The sequence below is a fragment of the Equus caballus genome, chromosome 18 (genome assembly GCF_041296265.1).
Source record: "Equus caballus isolate H_3958 breed thoroughbred chromosome 18, TB-T2T, whole genome shotgun sequence".
Lineage (NCBI taxonomy): Eukaryota > Metazoa > Chordata > Mammalia > Perissodactyla > Equidae > Equus > Equus caballus.
Genome location: NC_091701.1, coordinates 19,311,591 through 19,331,323, shown reverse-complemented (window position 1 = coordinate 19,331,323; position 19,733 = coordinate 19,311,591). Strand labels below are relative to the sequence as shown.

At 43.4% G+C, this 19,733-nt stretch overlaps 1 protein-coding gene across 1 annotated transcript in view; it reads left to right on the top strand.

The window, feature by feature from the left end:
• The window catches only part of TMEM163 (transmembrane protein 163), a 234,244-nt gene that overhangs the window by 141,746 nt on the left and 72,765 nt on the right, over nucleotides 1-19,733 (top strand). Inside the window, exons 3-4 of the mRNA XM_023622824.2 lie at nucleotides 5,976-6,019; nucleotides 7,431-7,522. Of these exons, the coding sequence (XP_023478592.1) occupies nucleotides 5,976-6,019; nucleotides 7,431-7,522 (136 nt within the window). The remainder of the gene's footprint in view (nucleotides 1-5,975; nucleotides 6,020-7,430; nucleotides 7,523-19,733) is intronic.

Sequence of the window (19,733 nt, the reverse complement as noted above, 5' to 3'; positions counted from 1 at the left end):
TCTCGGCCTTGACCCTCAGTTGGCTTGCTGGCGTTCTCACCTCTCTTTGCCTTTCCAGGGCCCTTTGTCTGAACCTCCACAGTCCTCCCTCAAAGCCTGCTGCTTATTCAGCTGCGTGATTTGCATTTGGCTTTGCTCTCACAATGGATTGCCCGGGTCCGCTCCATTTTCCAGCTGTCTTTCTGTTTGAATTTGAGTTTCCAGCTGACATGCTTTCTGGCCTGAGTGTGACTTAGTTAAAGAAGGTCTGGTCTTTAACCAGACATGCACAAATATTTATTTAAGACTTCTGTTGTATGCGTGCTTCTGGGAGTTTAGCTGTTATTATGCCCTTGACACGTAAATGACAGTAGAGTGTAGGACAAGCAAAAACCTGAGAGGCAGGAGGTCCCTTACCCAGGGAGTGACATTCTGCTTATGTTTCACACCCTGGCTCCCCTGGCCTCTGCTGTGCTCCTGTGAACTCCTTGGGGCATTAGCAACCTGCTCGTGTGGGTAATCTGGCCTAGAGAGATGGATTGCAGACACTCAGATGTAATAACGACGCATGTGGTAGGTTGCTTTCCTGTTAGCCAGCAGCGTTCATGAGCTCACGGTGCAGCCTCCTCCCAGGTGTGCATGATACATCTGCTTTCTGCTGTTCTGTTTTAGATCTTTGACCATATTATTATGAGTGGGGTAATTCTTTCCTTCAAATAAAATAGATTTCTTTTTCTGATTTGAATGGTCATATGTCATGGTTGTAGAAAATGTGGAAAATACAAAAAAGTAGAAAGGAAAGAAATCCACTCAAATATTCCCACCCACCAAAGATTAACCACTGTTACCGTTTGAGGGATTTTTTTTTCTAGTAGTTTTCAATGCATTTATTTATTTATTTAAATTGAAGTAACATTGGTTTATAACAGATAAATTCCAGGTGTATATCATTATATTTTGATTTCTGTGTAGACTATATCGTCATTGAATTTCTTTTTGCTGAGGAAGATTTACCCTGAGCTAACATCTGTGCCAGTCTTCCTTTATTTTGTTTGTGGGTCACTGCCACAGAATGCCTGCTGGCGACTAGTGTAGATCTGCATCCATGAACCCAACCTGGGCCTTCAAAGTGGAACGTGCCAAACTTAACCACTAGTTCACAGGCCTGGCCGCCTCCTCTTTTTTTTTTTTTGCTGAGGAAGATTTGCCCTGAGCTAACATCTATGCCAAACTTCCTCTGTTTTTTAGTGTATGGGCTGCTAGCACAGCATGGCCACTAACAGAGTGGTGTAGGTCTGTGCCCAGGAATTGAACCTGGGTCACTGAAGTGGAGTGCACTGAACTTAACCACTGGGCCAGTGGGGCTGGCCCTTCGGTGCATTTTTTAAACATAGTTGTTCTGTAAAGCTAGTTATATCACATACATCGTCCTATATCTTGCCCATTTCTACCTAATTTTTTGTTCAAACAATAAATCTATTATCTCACGTAACTTTCCTCTTGTTCCCTTTTGCTTCAGACAAAATGGCCTCTCCCATGCCAGGCGTTCCTCCTTAAGACCTTTGCACTAAGGTTCTTCCTCTGGGTGACTGCATGGCTTACTCCCTCTTCTCCTCTAAGGCTTTGCTCAAATGTCACCTCTTCAGTGAAGCCTCGTCTGACCTCCCCACTAAGTTTGCGCCTATAGCAGCCAGAATGCCTCCTGACCCAGACCCATCCTTTCCCATGACACCCAGGACTGATGGCATGAAACATGCCACTTACGTTTATTATCAATATCATTATTCTGACTAATATGCTAATATAAGCATTAACCAACAGCACTCTTTGTAAATACTTTTAAATAGCTACATCTAGCTTGTTTTTTTAACGGACCGTACTTTACTCATCATCCTACTGCTGGATATTTACATTGCATCCAGTGTGTCGTTATTATAAATGGCATAAACCTACTATGAACCTTCTGTATATAAAGTGTTTTTTCATTTTTTAGGTGTTAAAAGAGATTCTTGGTCATGGGATTGCTGGGTCAGGGTATATTGTGTTAAGACATATTGGCTGCAAGTGATACAACCTCAACTCAAACTGGCTTAAGCAAATTAAAGAAAATTATTGGCTGACATATTTGAAAAACAGAGGGCTAGCCTTCAGGTAGGACTGATTCCAGAGGTTCCGTCTGTGTCATCAGAGGTCTGATTTATATCTTTACTCTTTAATATTGGCTTTCCTCTCTGTTGGCTTCATTCTGAGGCAACCTCTCCCCATTTAGGGCAAAATTGCTACCTGTTGCTCCTATTTTTATGCTACCAACTCTACAATCCCCTCTTGGAAGGGCGTCCCCTGCCCAATATTTTTAGCAAAAACTCGAGGCATGTTCTCATTGGCTCACATCGAATTGTGCCATCTTTGAATCACTAACTTTGGCCACGAGACGAGGCTATACTAGAGTGGGTTTAATGATTTGATTCATCCCACTCAAACCATATAGTGTGAGGGTGGTGGTGGGAGTAAGATTCCCCAGAGGAGAATTAGGGTGCTCTTTCCCCAAATGGGGAATGGATGCTGGGTAGGCCCTGAACTACAGATCTTCATTTTACTTATGAACATTTTAAGGACTCTGTGTCTTAGTAAAACAAAAAAGGAAAACACAGCATAGAAAGGGAGAGGAGTCCAGATGTATCCTAAGTATGCATTTTTGGGTGTGTAAGGCCAGCCTAATCAGAGGGCAGGCTACCTCCTCTCTCACCATGGGGGAGTAAAAGATAGGAAACCAAGGCCTCAGTTCCCTGGAGAATGGGGCTCAGATGGCCTGTAATTGCATGCCTCATTGGCTTTTGGTGGCCATGGGCTCCCTGAGTGCACGTTTAAGTTATGAGCAGTGGAGACAAGTTCTAAACGTGAGGAGCAGAAACATTCTTGAAAATTTCTCTACGGGATTCTGATAGCACAGCTATCCTGATGAATCTGGAGCCTTTTGACAGTCGGGCGCTCCATTCCAGAGCAGCTGTGGTGTTTGTTAAACAGGCCCCACGCCGCGTGCTGACAGCTGAGGTGATTTCATTACCTTCAGCTCTGTGACCCCTGCCTTGACCTAGAGCAGCCTTCATAGGAGAGCTCCGCTTCCTGGCTGTCCAACTGCCTGTCTCAGGGACCTTGCCAGTTGGCAGCATAATTGTCTGAGGTCGGAAGGGCCCTTGTCTGTTGTCCGCTGTTGAATCTGCACCTGCCTTAAAGGCAATGCTGGACTGTTGGACCTATGGTGGCTTTCAGCTACCCTCAGCCAAGTACATGTGGGGGCTCCAGGGCCACCTACCTTGTAACCTTTGCCGTGGTGGGTCATCCTGGCCCCGGCCTGCTGGTCTCCAAGTGAACCCTTTCTTCTTGTGAGGGAAGTTGGAAACATCCCAGTGAAAACCCCACAGTTTGCTTTTCCCATGGGATGGGGTGCGGGGGGCGGGGGGGGGGGGGAACTGTCTAAACCCCTCTCACCCTTTCTTTTGAGTCCATTCTCAGCCCAGAATTAGGAGGTGGCACATTCAGCTCAGAAAATAAAGTTATTATTTGACACTCTTCAGAAATTCCTAAAAGGGCTACTGACCTCTTCCATTCGAGTCTTGTGCTAATGACTATTTGCTGTTATTTCATCGTGAGAAGCGGGGAGTTGTCGCAAAGGGAAGCTGCCAGAGCCAAGGCCGTGTGGAGGGCCCTTCAGTGTACCTAGATTCCCCACGCAATTTTTGGTATTTTCTCCCTTTTCATCTCATCAAGGAAATTAGATGGAGCCAATTTATAAGGAAATGATTTGTGTGAATCCCTCCCTCTTGCGGGGCTCTGGGTTAACCTGGAGCCCTCTTGCTCACCTTCTGCTTAGTGCATGGGGGACAGAACAATTTAGTATTCCACTTGTGCTCTAAGTTATTCATCCACTGGGCAGGCTTAACTCCCTCACACAAGCAGAACTTTCCAGGATAATTCTGAGAGTGTTGGAAATCACGGACATTGACTCCCACTATTCTGTGACCATCTCCTTTGTCGGATTCCAGAATCTCTGAGACAAGATTCCTTGTGTTTCTCAGTATAATCAAGTGGGCGTCCACCTCTTTGAAATCCATAGCTCACTGTATAAACGTCTGGTATTACCAAATATCTAGATTAAAACTTTTTAAAGTAATGGGTTACTGCTTGGAAGGCGGGTGGGCTTCTGTGATGGCGAGTGGAGGGCTTTTCCAGCTGTGCCCTCTGTCCCGTGGTGCCTGGGCCAGCCATGCAGGCAGAGCAGAGCAGGAGCTCCAGGCGGGCAGCTTTTTATTGGTTGTATATATTGAGCATCTGGGAAAGATGTTAGGAGTTAAAAAGGTTTCCACTGCTGATAAAGAAGTAACCCGCAAAAAGCACACCGCTGAAATAGTCTAAAAACAGGTTGTAAAGATACTCATTTCGATTTGTTTCTGTGAAATGTTAAGTCTGAGTAACAGTTACTGATCACTTACTGCAAGCCAGGCTCAGTGTCCTATAGCGACCTCTCGAGGGACCTGCTGGCTTTTTGGCACATGCCAACGTCTTCGGGAAGGCCTGGTGCCCCTTTGCACTGCTGTGTCACCCATGAAAGCTGCAGTTGGTCACTGTACACAGCTGGCTCTGTCCTTCTCCTTATGCCAGGAAGAGCAACAGCAGGGATACCTGGAGCAGCGCTGGTCAAAAACAAAGAAGGTCAGGAATTTAATGGATTGCATTTGCCTCGCACAGCCTGAGGATTGGCATGTGGCTGTCTCAGGAAGGGAGTGGAAACTTCAGGAACCAGTGTTTACCACCTGCTTGTCTCTCTGCTCCTCAGTCTTTATAGCAAGCAGTGGCCAACCCTAGCCTGACTGTTTACAAGTTTCAGTTCCAACAATATAATTGACCAACTAGAGTCCCTCTCGGTCTCAATTCCTAATTTCTAGAAAATGAAATATGCTTGATTCACGGTGGCTCAGATGACCCTCTTATGGCTAGGTGCAGGGGTACAAAGACAACATGGCTGTCCAGGGCCATTCCTGGACCTTGTGGATAGGACAGAGAGTGGGTCCCAGAGAAGGGACTTGTGTTGAGCTGAGTGGGAGTCCAAATGGATATTGACCTCCCTGCCTCACTCCACACCTCTCTTACTCATCAGTGAGTGCTTGCAACATTTGTGCTTGGAACAATTGGGTGCCAAGCAAAGCAAAGCAAAGCTGACCCATTGGGTAGGTTTCATTCTTTGTTGGAGGGTGGACTTTTGCTTGTTCCATATGGCTTTTATGTGGAGATCTGCCTCTATTAAGTCAAACTGAGAATAATCTTTGAAGCGGTGCATTGCTTTGGCACAGAACAGATCACAGAATTAGGCAAAAGTTCGGCTCAATTGACTTGCCTCAAAAGAGGTAGATCGATTTTTGAATATGGATCAATATTTTCACTATAATTGTTATATCTACATTTGTAGACATCCATTGCTTAAGATCATTTGTTATTGTTTTTCTAAACAGTCTAATTGAGGTCTACGCTGGATTTTAAGCTCTGATGGGCAAGAGATTCTTTTCAACTGTGTGTTAGTGACGGCATGTGCAGGTTGATACCAGCACTAATTACCTTATTATGGGAACAGTGTGGATGGTTACACTTTCATTATGGAAGTTTAATGCAGTTTCTCTATTCCCAGTTGCTAACTTCTCAAAGTCTCGGCAGCCATTTGATTGACAACTGCTTAAGCATTTTCATTCTGAAGCTGGTCCTTTGGTGCTTCTGAACACACTGGGATGGGAAGTTGCTATAGGTGGAATCTGGAATCTTTTCACTTCCCTCTTTATCTGTTTTGGTTCTCAGATTTTACAAGTACAGTTAATTTTTAATTTTATTCTCTTGGAACTTTCCCATTGATGTTTAAAAGGCCATATCAAGTATATTAATATACTCACAAATGAGAAAATTTCCATGAGGTCTTAAAATATTCTGAATACTATTTTCTTTCTTTTTAGCTGTCTCCGTTATGAGGTACAGCGCCTCTGCTTTTGGGTTTGCAGTAAGTAACCTGAAATGTACTTTTATGGAGTTTTGCACGTTTTTCCTGAGCCCGTGAATCTCTTCCTGGCCTCTGATTAAGAGGGTGGTTAGCAGATGAGAGCTCAGCATGACAAACAGACCTTTTATGGAAAAATAGCTTCTATCGAAACTTACAATTTAATAGAAGTAAACTGCAACGACACTGTATAATGCTCAAGAACAGATGAGGCGACCACATTTTCCGCAGATAGTTAAGAGAAGCTTTTAGAGGTTTAGCCCTCTTTTCCCCCTCAGAGTACTGGGTTTGAAAACGAGCACACACTGGAGTGAAGCATCTGCTGGTGCTGGTAGCGGCCTTGGGAGTGAAGGTAGGGGCTGCTGGCGCAAGGATTGGTCATTCTGTACCCGATTAGGGGTGACTGGCTTCCGAGCCTGCGTCCTGATGGGAGCTGCTGAGAGAAAACGGGTCTCAGGTGTTTTACAGACTCAGCATGTTGAAAACTTGAGTAAAGTTGCCCGACGTCCCTTCAAGAGAGCGCTACTGCTTGCAATTTTCCAAATGAAAAGTGCGCTGGGGTGCAGTGACTCATACGGAGAGCTCCTTTAAACATCCCCCCTGTGTAGCGTCAGGGTTTCCTGTACCTGAGGGTATTCGTTCCTCTTCCCAAACCCACTTCTTCCCTTTGTTGTGAGAACTTAATGTTTTGGGGGCAGCAGATTCCTTTCAGAATCTTCTGAAAGGTGTGGACTGTCTCTCCAGAAAAATGGACACACACATACACACTCACTCTCACTCACTCCTCTTTTCTCTCCTCCCCTCCTTCTTTCTCTCTCTCTCTTTTGTCGCCCTCACACATTCACTCATTATTTAAACAAAAGCATTGAATTCTGTATATAATTTCACAGTGTTGGCAGACTTCCCAGAGCCCCCAGGTGACCCCACCCTCAACCCTGAGCCCCAAGTAGAACAGTCCCATTGGGAGCCAGAAAAACAGAATCCTCACCCCAAATCTTTTCTTGGAATGTACAGGAAATTATCTTGCCTGCCATGATGAAACCAAGTTCACGTGTGTCAGAACAGTGTAATTCCAGCCCCTGACCCCCAATATCTATACAATGCTGGGATCCAGGGGCCCCAGGAGCAGAGCCCACCATACCACAGAGTGTGGTTTCTCAGGCTGTGGGAGCAGAGTGAGGTACGAGGAGGGGCCGTGGCACTGCCACCAGGCTGGGACGTTGGGTGCCCCAGGCTCCAGATTCCCAGGTTCCACTGTGAGGATGATGAATGATCTGCATCATAGTGACGTGAAGCCTCCTTGCTCTGAGGTCCCTCCTCAGATGTTCCGAGTCACCGAACAGTTGCCTTGTGTCTTCACAGTCGTGCCCTGTTAACTCTGGAAAGCCACTAATGTCCTGTCTCCTTCTCCTAGTTTGATGCCGTCCTCGACGTCCTGTCATCGGCGATTGTCCTGTGGCGTTACAGCAATGCGGCCGCTGTACACTCTGCCCATAGGGAATACATGTAAGTGGATCTTTATCTTCCTCCAGACTGCAGAACCCTTGCAAATGAAGGCCACATGATCAGGCTGTCAGCACAGCTCACCCTGCAGCTTTGGTCTCAGTGAGGAGAATAAGGTCACCAAATTGTAATTCTCCTTGTTCTCTTCTCAAGTCTAGAGTGAATGCTCATACAAGTGAGCTCACTTGTCTTTCTACCCATCTGTCCATCTAGCCATCAATCTATCCATCCTTCCATCCTCTTTCTCTTTGTGTTATTGAAATCTTTATTCCCTTGAATTTTCATGTTTGTTTCTTTCTTTCTGACAAGGATGAGTTTTCCACTGTAATTTACAGAAGACATCTGGAGGGCATTCTAAATTATTCCGCTTGTCTTCGATCCCTCTCTGTAGTAGAGGATATTGCTTGCCCCAGTCTCCACATCATATGGGTGATAATTTTGTCTTTGAGGGATTTATGTTTGTGACCATAAATCATGTGTCTTTTCCAACTTCTATCTCTTTATTCCATTTGTAATCCTCTGGGTGATAACAGCACAGGTTTCAGAGGTCAGATTTCTTGGCTTTGAATCTCAACTCCAGCACTTGTTAGCTCTGTGACCATGGAAGCTACTAACCGTTCTATGTTTTGTTTTCTTATCTGGAAAAGCAGGAAAACAATATTACCTCCTTCATAGGAGGAGGTATGTATATTATATATACACACTATATAACATAGTATAATATGTCATATATATTAACTTAGAACAGTGTATACATATATATGTATTAAATATATATTAACTTAGAACAGTGTTTGGCATGTAGCTCAGTAAACCTCAGCTGCCATCATTATTAGTTATTAAGGGGGCTCCCCTGGGACTGAGCCACCACTTGTCATTAGGGCAAGAGTTTTACCCCACCTCTGCAGCTTTTGGACAGTTGAATGCAAATGAGTAAATGCCCGCTTGCTGTGGTTTGTGGTGCCCAGACAGAAGGTACTCTTGATGGGGATGCTATGTCATACTCAAACATACAAATGTTGGGATACAAATATTGGGCGCCAGAGGACTCAGATAGAAATATATCCGAGATTGCATGTGCTAAATGGGAAGCTTTTGAAAGATGACACCGTTAACTGATTTACAAAAGAGAATAAATTTTAATTTAATTTGTTGTTGGCTTTAGGTAGAGCACAAAAACTTCTAAGTGTTAAATATTTATTTTAATGTGCATTGGCTCTTTTAACAAATATAATTAAAATATCAAATTTGTGATATCACAGCCTGATATTGTTTAGGATAAGGTTAATTTTTTTAAAAGTCAATTTATGGTTGAAAAAATTTAAGAAAACAATAGTAGTAAACTAATTTTGTAAAATTTCAAATGATGGCACCATAATGATCAAAGTTGAATTAACACTGGTCTAGCTGTAAGAGCAGCCTAATGCATCCACCCAAGCTGTGGCTGGCTTTTATTTGAGGAGTACAGTGAGAACAATCTAGAAAGTGCAATCTGGCAATATGCTCAGATTTCAAGAGCCAGTCCTGTCCTGTCAGAAGAACACATATTCTTTGGTTCTGTAGTTGTGCTATCAAATATGGTGGCCGCTAGGGGCTATTTTAGCACTTCCACGTGGCTGGTGCAAACTAAGAGGTGTTGTAAGTGTGAAATACACGCTACATTCCAAAGACTTATAAGAAAAAAGAATGTAAACACTTTATTAATATTTTTAAAAATATTGATTACAGGTCAATATAAGAATATTTTGAGTATATTGGATTAAATAACCTATGAAAATTAATTTTCCTTGCTTCTGTTTACATTTTTAATGTAGCTTTTAGAAATTTACATTTGTGGCTTATATTGTATTTCTGTTGGGCCTCATTCTCAAGAGAAAGCTCTTCCTTCTGCCTGTTTTTATTTTAGAATTAATAATCCAGAATTTGCTTTGCATTTCCAGAAGAAATTGAGTTCAGTATTTCTCCACTTCTCTCTTCTAATTTGCTTTTTTATCTGTTTTCCTTTATGCTGAAATGAGTTTCTTATGTATTAGTCACAAGTCTACAAATTATTGTGGATTTTCTGTAGTGTTGGGATCTCTGTGAGCATTTATCAGGTGGCTTGGAGTTTTTCCAAGATTAAGATTGATGTTAGGAAATGTCTTTGGTTTCACTGTTTTTAATGATCCCAAAACAGGAACTGTTAAAAAAAAAATGTGTATCTCTATTAATATACCCAAAAGGCAAAAACTCACCCAGGAGTTGCTTTGATAATTCCCAGATGATGGTTCACATGATGATGCCAATGAATTCATTTGGAGATTCTTAATCTAGGGATTAAAACGACGCTCACAATCCTCTCTATTGTTAGCTTTAGTTTAAACTTTTAATCTCTCGCTCATCCCATGTAAATTAAAAATTCATGAAATCACTGCCAGCTGAGAAACTGCGTATTAATGAGCGTGAATGAATTATGAGAGGCAGAGCTAGAAAAACCATTGGTTTTCAGTTAGTTGCTGGAGCATAATATTCAAGAGAACAGGGAAATACCCAACTGGTCCATAGTTAATTCCTTTAATTTTTCCTATGTTGACTCTAAGCTTCAGAAAGAATCTTGAGCTTGGACTTGCTAATGCCAAGACGAGGGAAACCTTTCCCAGCTTTGCCACCCGATGACTGTGGATGCCGACTGTGGATGCGATGGGGTGCTTGATGCTCAGAAGGGAGCATGCCTTCAGCACCACCACAGAGTGGAGCCTTAATTGTTTTGTTTTTTCTTATTGTGGTAAAAAATATACAACGTTAAATTTACCATCTTAAACAATTTAAGTGAATAATTCATTAGTGTTAAATATATTCATATTGTTGTGAACAGATCTCTAGAACTTTGTCATCTTGCAAAACTGAAACTCTATACTCATTAAACCACTCGCCATCCCCCCCCCCCCCAGGGGTTTGGCAACCACTGTTCTACTTTTTTTCTATGAATTTGACTACTCTGAGTGCCTCATATAAGTGGAATCATACAGTATTTGTCCTTTTGTGACTGGCTTATTTCACGTAGCATAATGACAATGGCATGGTTAATGAATGGTCATCATGGATTAGAAGTCTTGCTTACTTAGGCTGGCCGTTGTTGGTGTGGGCACTAACCTAAGAGTGGGATGCTAAAAACCAAGATTTCACAGGGGGTTCATTTGTTGGTGTGGATTTAGGGTGGGAGTGGGTGGCCGAGGTAGGGTGAGGACAAATGGTCAGGGACATGTGTGAGGCCAGGTGTTGGCTGGATGCTCCACCTGGAGTTGAGGGAATGTTTGCAGAATTCAGGGAGGAGATGAGGGCAGTGAAGCAGGTGCTGTTGTCATCAGTGAATGAAGGAGAGGGGCCAGGAGGTTGGAGGTAATGACAAGGAGGTATAGTGGGTTTAGTCTGAGGGTGACTGGGCCTGTTGAGGGAGCAAGCCCAAGAACTCCTTTGGGATTCACCACGAGGAAGGCAGCCTTTGAGAATGTGGATGAGGGTGAAAACCCTGCCTCCACTTCAAAGATCAGGAAGGTGGCTTCCTCAGGGAACAACCAGGTTTGTATTAGGGCAAGAGGCGAGGGGAAGAGTCAGAAAAGTGTTGGAGGACATGGAGCCTCGGGGTAGGATGAAAGTGTGAGGGAAGGGAGTCTGGCACACAGAGGGTGGGGTGAGGATGGTTGTGCTGGTGACAGTGCATTGTTATGAGGCCACTCAAAAGAATGAAGCACTATTTGTACACTTATATTGTGATCTCTAAGTTTCATTAAGTGAAGAAAGCTGGAGCCAAATAGTGTTTAGGGTCTTTTCTCATTTGTTTTAACAAAAGAGATTTGCATCCACACACACTTGTTTAGGCATATGAAAAAATCTCTGCAAGGATACAAAGGAGACTGGCAGCGGGGTCGCCTCTGGGAGGGGGACTGGGGACAGAAGAAAGAGGGAGACATTTCCTTTATATCCTTTAGACCAGAGCTATCCAATAGAACTCTCTGTGATAATGGACATGCTCTATATCTGCACTGTCCGGTGTGATAGCCATTAGCCACATGTGGCCATCGAACACTTGACTTGTGGCTATAGTGACCGGGGAACTGGATCTTTAACTTTATTTAATTTTAATTAATTTAAATGTAAATCATCACATGCGGCTAGTGGCTACCATATTGGACAATGCCTCTTTAGATAGTTTGATCATTTTTAATCTATTTTTTAATAATAGAGAAAGTTGTTAATAAATCAAAGTCCAGAAGATTTGAGAATGAGAGAAAGGTATTGAGAGAGAGGAGGAGGTGCTGGAGGTGGAGGGTGTGGGAGAAATTAGCATAGGAGGAGCTTGGCAAGGCCCAATGATACAGGGAATTTCATGTCTGTCTTAGCCATTCTCAGCCCTGGGTACTATGTAAGGCCACAGGAAGTACAGCCTCCTGCTGCCCTCAGCTGTGAAGGGCCATTGGGATGCTTGCCACGGAAGGTACAGCTTGACGCTCATTGGGGGCCTCTGACATTTTGCATATGATTGCAGCACAGGTGGGGGGCCCCATGAAGGCTCCGCAGTCCCAGCTGTCTCTTTGCGCCATCCATCAGCTCACTGAGATGGAGAGGTGGAGGCAGGCAGGAGGCTGTTCACCTGTCCAGGCTTCTAATTCTGAAACATGAGGCAAAAACACAGCCTGGGAGCTTGTTCTCTTGTTTCAAATGTACCTCCAAATGGCATCATGCTCAGCAGCATATTGGAAAGCAAATTTGAGGGCTCTTGGGTGGATATTCTTAGACAGGCATCAATCCTTCATGTGTCTTCTCATGTGAAATAAATGGGGCACACTGGTTCTCACCCAGGCAGGTCCTTGCCCTGTTTTCTTTTCCAATTTGCTGAGCCAAATGCTTGGCCTAAAAACTACCGGTCGACAGGATGGCTTGCTAATCTTTTGATTACTGGTTTCAGCAGCACCCTTGCTGCTTTTGGAAACAGTTCCAGAAACTGAAAAAGAAAAGTAACTGATTCAGTCAAGAAATGATGGATTGGTAATTTGCTTTTGGCATCTGATCTAAGTGGACTGCAAAGGCAATGAGTCATACCAAGAACGTATTAAAATAGTACCATATCTCCCCCCTCTTCTCATGGGGCATTCGACCTGACCCAAATGGGGGTTCTGGGAAAGTGAATCACATTCTCTCCACAGTTATCTAGTGCTCTTAACTTTACAAAGCTCTTGAGTGTATTTTAGCTCAAGAGCAGACCCTAACCCAGAAGAATAAATAACTTCGGAGATGCCCTCAATGACTGGTGAGAGCCACTGCAGAAGGCAGAGCCTCGATAGCAGGGCATGAACTCATCTGCCTCGGATAGGTTGGATTTAGTTTTGCCTTAAAGCAGAAGAGACTTGCCTTCCATCGTCATGAAAAGGACATATGAAACCCACCACAACACAGACATGACATTAACAGGTTGTGGTGCTGTGGGCAGGATGTATTAGAGGAAGGAGTGTAGGCTTGGCCCCTGTTATAAGTTGAATTGTGTCCCCCAGAAGATGTTGAAGTCCTAACCCCCAGTACCGCAGCATGGTACCTTATTGGGAAACAGGATCTTCGCAGATGTCACCACGTGAGATGAGGTCCTAATCCAGTATGACTGCGGTCCTTATAAGAAGAGAAGAGACACAGAGACAGAGGCGCTCGAGGAGAAAATGACCACGTGACAATGGGGCCAGAGTTCAGAGTGATGTATCAACAAGCCAAAGAAGGTTGGTAAAGACCAGCACCTAGGAAACACAAGGAAAGATTCTGCCCTGTAGGTTTCAGAGGCAGTGTGGGCCTGCCGACACCTTGATTTTGGACTTCTAGCCTCCAGAACTGTGAGGTAATAAACTTCTGTTGTTTCAAGCCCCCCCAGTTTGTGGCGCTTCGTTACAGCAGCCGCAGGAAACTAATACTGTCCATGAGAAGAGCTCTCCGTTAGACCAGCATTCACCTGCTCTGTGACCTTAAATGATTTATTAGTCTTTTGAGACCTCAGTTTTCTCATTTGTGAAAGCAGGGAGGGCCATGATAGCTACCAAATGGCACCGTGGTGAAGATTAAATGTGATATTGAATGTAACATCAGTATATGCTAAAAAATTGTAGATCACTTATTTTCCACCCCTAGAGTTTGGATTTTTTTTTTTTTTCTGAGGAAGATTGTCGCTGAGCTAACATCTGTGCCTGTCTTCCTCCACTTTATGTGGGACGCTGCTACAGCATGGCTTGACAAGTGGCACTAGATCTGTGCCTGGGATCTGAACCTCTGAACCCCGGGCCGCCGAAGTGGAGCGTGTGAACTTAACCACTATGCCACTGGGCTGGCACCTGGAAAATGTTTTTTCATTAGTCATGCTGAGATAGTTTGAAATTGTCTGCTCTGTTGTTTTATTTTGCTTTTCGAGGGTGTGGAATAAAAGAATTTTCAGAGAAAAATTTGAAAAACCAGACACACGCTTTGGCATATGTAGAAAGCTGCTTTTGATCTCGGGACATGGGGTAGTAGTGTGGTGGGGCGATAGAGGTGATTCCATGATTTCCTGATTTCATAGCCCCTCTCCCAAAAGAAAAGAAATCTGGAGCAAGACAAAGCAATACATGGTCATTGTAAAAGGTTGAGGTAATTCATGGAGGTACAGAGAATACAGTAAAACTCACCTGTTACAGAGCCTCTCACGGCTAACATTCTGATGTATAGTGAGCGTGTGCATGTGCGTGCACATGGGTGGTTGCACATACATCCTTTTTTTTTTTTTCACATAAACAGAGATGATCTATACATACCTTTTTGAAAACTGGATTTTCTCTACTTTCCACCACGTTTTGAACATCTTTCCATCTTAGGATAGAGGTATGTTATTTTTTGATTTATTTATACTGTAGTCTATGTGTGGATATTTTGTTTAAGCAATTTTCTACTGAAGACGTGGGTTATTTCCAATGTCTGGTTAGAAACAACCCAAAATAACTGTGCTTACGCATTCGTATTTTCATGCTTGTCCTCTTATTTTTTTAGGATAAATTGCTAGAAGTCTGGGTCAAAGAATATGCTAACCTGTAATTTTGATGCCCACTGTCAAACTCTCCTCCAAAAAGGTCATCCTGATCTACATTCTACTGGCAGGCGTGAGGATGTGTGTTGACTCCACTTTGCCAGCACTGAGTGTTGTAATTCTTTTTGATCTTAGCCACTTGTCCAGGTGGGAAATTGAACTCTCTATGTTAACATGCATTTCTCGAGTTACCAGTCGAGTTGAACATATTCTCCTGTGCTTTTTTGGCATTTGTATTTCTTTTGGAAAATGGGTTGCCAGAATTTCAGATGGGAAACTAATACTGTCCTTGAGAGGGACAGTATTAATAGAAGATTAATAATCTAATAAATAGAAGAAGCCTTCTATTTCCGTTTTGGGACATTTCCCAGCCTCTGGCTCCCAAGACGTAGGTGACTAAGGAAGTACAAGTTAATAATTGGCCAGGTCCTTCCTGCCTTGCCCCCACCACTCATATTCTTTTTCTGCAGTGCCATGTTTTTTTCTCTCCTAGATCTAATTACCTCTATGTAGTTTGTGTATTGGTATATTTATTGTCAGCCACCCTCACAAGACTCTAAGCTCATGAGGGCAAGGGTTTTCCTTAACTGTCTTATTCTTTTTATCTCCAATTCCTAGAATAATGCCTGGCATTTAGTAGGTGCTCATTAAAGAGTTGCATGATGAACGATTGAACCATGGAACCCCTTTATCTTATGTAAAGTTTGATACCCTTTATTAAGATGATAATAATAAGCATTTACTGGGCACCTGCTTTGTGCCAGTGCTCAGTGCCATCATGCTGGGCTCTGTGTTAGGTTGAGGTATTTTTCAACAAACGGCAGAGAAGGTAAATGTTGTTCCTGAAGGCTTGTGGCTAGTAATGGATACAACTGGGGTTCGAACCTAGATCTTGCTTTCTCTGAATTGTGCTTGTAACCATTGTGCAATGCTACCTCTCCAAAGGATCATTTGCATGTCTTGGTTTTACCAAATTTTTCATTCTGGCCCCCTTTCCTTCCTCCTGGAAATGCCCCTTCCTGGCACTTAGCTGCAACCCATAATTAATCAGAGGAAGACAGAAAGTGGTTGTGGATGCAGAGGGATTAAGAGCTATAAAATCATCCAACTTGAAAGGCAGTGCTGGGCTTTGGTTCTAAGTCTGCAAGGTGGGGAAATGGTTGGCAGTAGGCCAGACATGGATAAATTGCTTGGGCCACTGTAGGGCAGCCAAGGGTCAGGGGTGGCATTCCCAGGAGCTGGCATTCATGTTCCAGGTCTCTTGGCAAATGGCTGCCATGACAAGTACTGCAGCCCTCCGAAGTCTGAAAGGCCTTGCAAATGAGGATCATTTGTCTTGGCTGCATCCTGGACTTGTTCCATGGTCTTTGAAACTTTGGTTTCTGTTTTCAGGCCAAGCTGGCAGCTGGATGGGGACTGTTTGATTCTGGGCTGAAGGCTTTGCCATCAAGGAACAGGAGCCCACCTTTGTCCATGGCTGTGGCCTCTCTTCTGGCACCTGCTGCCAGGACAAGGCCCTTGCCGAGTGGAGAGTGTTCTGTCCCCGAGAATGCCAGGACCAAGTGCTATGGACAGGGCCCCAGCTTCACCCTGAGGATGGCCACTTGGAAATTTGAGCCTGGGAGTCACAGCGTTTGGCATCCTCCTGTCTTTCACTCTCGGCTGCGGTAGCATCAACCACTGCCTGTGCTTTGGGGTGAATGGACTTAGTTCAGGAGCCGTCTTTGAAGTGCTGAGATTTGAGGCAGTTGAGAACGCGGTCCTTCTCTCTTTGTGACCACCTATGTCAGTGGGAGATTTTGGCAGGTTCTCTTCTCTGAGGACTCCTATTTTCTGAGGAAAACTCTGTGGGCTTGGTTTCTCCATAGTTGCCTTTGAAGTTTTTAGGGTCAGCATTTTCATGGCATATTTCTCCTCGCTTCAGTCTCCAGATCTTGTCCTGTGTGTTAGCTGTTGAACGTTTTAGATTAATTTAATTTTGCATGGCACTTGCCGTTGATTACTGATCGACACAGAAATGTTGATGTTGTTTATAGCTAACGATGACTTTCTTCTTGATACTTTTTTGCATTTGCTGAAAAAGATTTTACAAGGTACGCATTGTTATTTTTGTATCCTATCAAGCATACATTTTTCCCTTTTGGGGAATATAAAAAGCAAGCCAGTCTAGGAACAAAGATTCAAGCTCTCATTTCCTCTATCTTGATACTGCTTTCCTGTGATTATCCTACCAGGGGCTGTCGTACTTGCCACCAACACCACCGGGTGCTTTTACATGCGATGACTTCCCTTATGAAGGGACCCGCCACGGTGCACGTAGCCTGCCTTTGGGTGTCTATGAAATTGCGTTGTTTGGAGTTCTGGTGATCTTTTTCTCCCCATCTTCCGCCTTTCTCTAAAAAGATGCACCCTTTGAGCTTTTAGCCAGCATGGGTTTTACAAGCATCTCTCTAGATTCATATCACTGAGTAGAAGGCATCTAAAGGAATACTGGAGTTTGTGGGGGTTATTTTGGGAATAGTTCCTACCTACCTCATAAAACTGTTATGAGAAACAGATGAGATAATTTAGGTAAGTTGCTCATCTGACATACAGTAGGTATCAAATAAATGGGAGTTATTTTTAGCAATAGGCTTTCTAGGCAAAATAAAGATATGTATTTTTTTGAACAGCCTTATTAAAATATAATTCGCATAGCATATAGCTCATACATCAAAAGTATGCAAGTCAATGGCTTTTAGTACATTCACGGAGTTGTGCATCTATTACCACAATCAATTTTAGAACATTTTCATTACCACAAAAAGAAGCCTCACTCCCTTTAGCTTCCACTGCTCCAACCTCTCCCAACTCCCTTCCCCACTGCCAGCCCTAGGCAGCCACTGATCTATTGTCTGTCTCTATACTTTTGCCTATTCTGGACCTTTAGTATAAATGGAATCATACACCATGTGGTCTTTGTGGCTTAACATAATGTGTTCAACATTCCTCCACATTGTAGCACGTGCCAGTATTTCTTTTTATTGCTGTGTAATATTCCATTGTGTGGATATGCCACATTTAATTTATCCCTTCATCAGTAGTTGGACATTTGGGTCATTTTGCTTTTTGGCTATTATGACTAATGCTTCTGTGAACATTTCTGCACAAGAGTTTGTGTGGAAATATGTTTTTATTTTTCCTCAATTTATACCTAGGAGTATAATTGCCAGGTTTTATGGTAACTTATGTCTAACATTTCAGGAATCGTCAAACTGTTTTCCAAAATGGCTGCACCATTTTACATTCCCACCAGCAATGTATCAGTGTTCCAATTTCTCTCCTTCCTCTCCAGTGCTTGTTATATGTGCTTTTTTGGTTCTTGCCATCCTAGTGTGTGTGAGCCGCATCTCACTGTGGTTTTGATTTATACTTGATGGTTTATATGCTTTCGAAAAATCACCTTTCTCTTTGCTTGTTTGATTCTTGGTCTTGATTCCCACAGACTCTTTAGAAGTTATTTATCTCTGCTAGTGACGTTACTAGTGTCTGGAGAAAGCTTCCTCCAAGAGACCCTACACCCCACTGACGATGTCCTCCAGGCCTCCTATGGCTCTGCAGAATCTAGCTTTGGCCTTACAGGCTGAGGCTTTGTTTTAATGGCACAAAAAGAAGAAACTCCGATTAATCAAGCTCACAGAATTGATGTGTAAAAACAGGATGCCAATTTATTAGTTAGTAGATGCAAAGTATCTCCATCATAGGCCTTGTCTGGATATCCGCATGGTTTCCTCCGTTTTTCTCCCTGTAGGTGGACCCATGTAGGGATCCTGGCATTGGAACAGTCAGGGGTTAGATGAATACAATGTTTCACGGCATCAGGCTCCGAGAGCCTGATGTATCAGTCTGTAAAGCAGAGATGCTCTTCCGGTCTAAAAGCAACCACCTTTTCCCTCAGCCGGGGCACTGGCTAAGATTCTGATTCCTTCTCCTTTGGGCGACGCATTTTGGAGGGATCCACCGAATTTGCCTATATAGCCACCTTTTTTTGTGTTTCCCTAGCTGACCAGCCTCGTTTCTGTTTTATAGCTTTTTCTTTAGTTATTTTTAGCATCATCTGCTAGCAATGGAGGCCTCTTATTCTTTTCTTTATTCCATATTTTCGGAGTGCCTATAGGCCCTAAACATATGGCTGTGGATTTTATAGTCTGGCAGGGACCCATGGTCTAGGGCCAAGGCATTTTTGTCGAGTTCCTATTCTGATCGGGTAGGTTTTGCTATAAATGTTACATTCTTAGGGCGGCCTTAATTACTGATTTTCTTACTGTGCTTTGGGTGCTGTGCTAAGTGATTTCTATGTTTTGTCTCCTTTAATCCTCAGGACAATCCTGTGAGGTGCAGGTGTCACTATTCCAGTTTGATAGGAGAGGAAATGGAGGCTTAGAGAGTCGCGGTGGCTTGCCCAGATTTGTAGAGCTGGGGTTGATGCTGGTGATTTGCGCCAAGCCCTGCCGGACTCCAAAACCCGGGTGTGGCCTTCATTTTATTTCAAAGTGGGATTGTATATGCCCTGCTCACTTGGGAAGCCCGTGGGTTCATTGTGGGCTGATGCCAGGTGTGGCTGTGGACTTACAGGTAAGGAGGAGCTAGAGAGAACAGCTGTGAACAGCTCCAGACCGTTGTCAGCCCCAAAGGGGTGTCTCACGGCTTCACCACAAGCCAGAAGGGGTTGGTGAATGGCACTCCTTTCATTTTCCCTGTAGCCCAGAAAGAAGTCATTTTCCCAGTTTGAGAGGCAAACAAATTCGTATTTTAGGTCCATTTCTACTACGTATCATGTAACTACCCTTCGCTTTCATTTCCTCATCTGTTAGGTTAAGATTAGAACTGCTGTCTTACCTCCTGGAGGGATCAGGGAAAGGGTTCAAAGAGAACATGTTTTGAAAGTTGAAAAGTGTTGTGTGTGTACATATGCACACACACTAAATATATAAATAAGTAAGTATATACCATATATGTATAAAAGTTATATACTTAAATATAACTATATTAATAAGCTTAAATTCTTTCTAAAATTTTTAATTTTCTTATAAGAACACTTAACACGAGACCTACCTTAACAAATGTTGAAGTGTGCAGTATGGTATTGCTGCTCTAGGCACA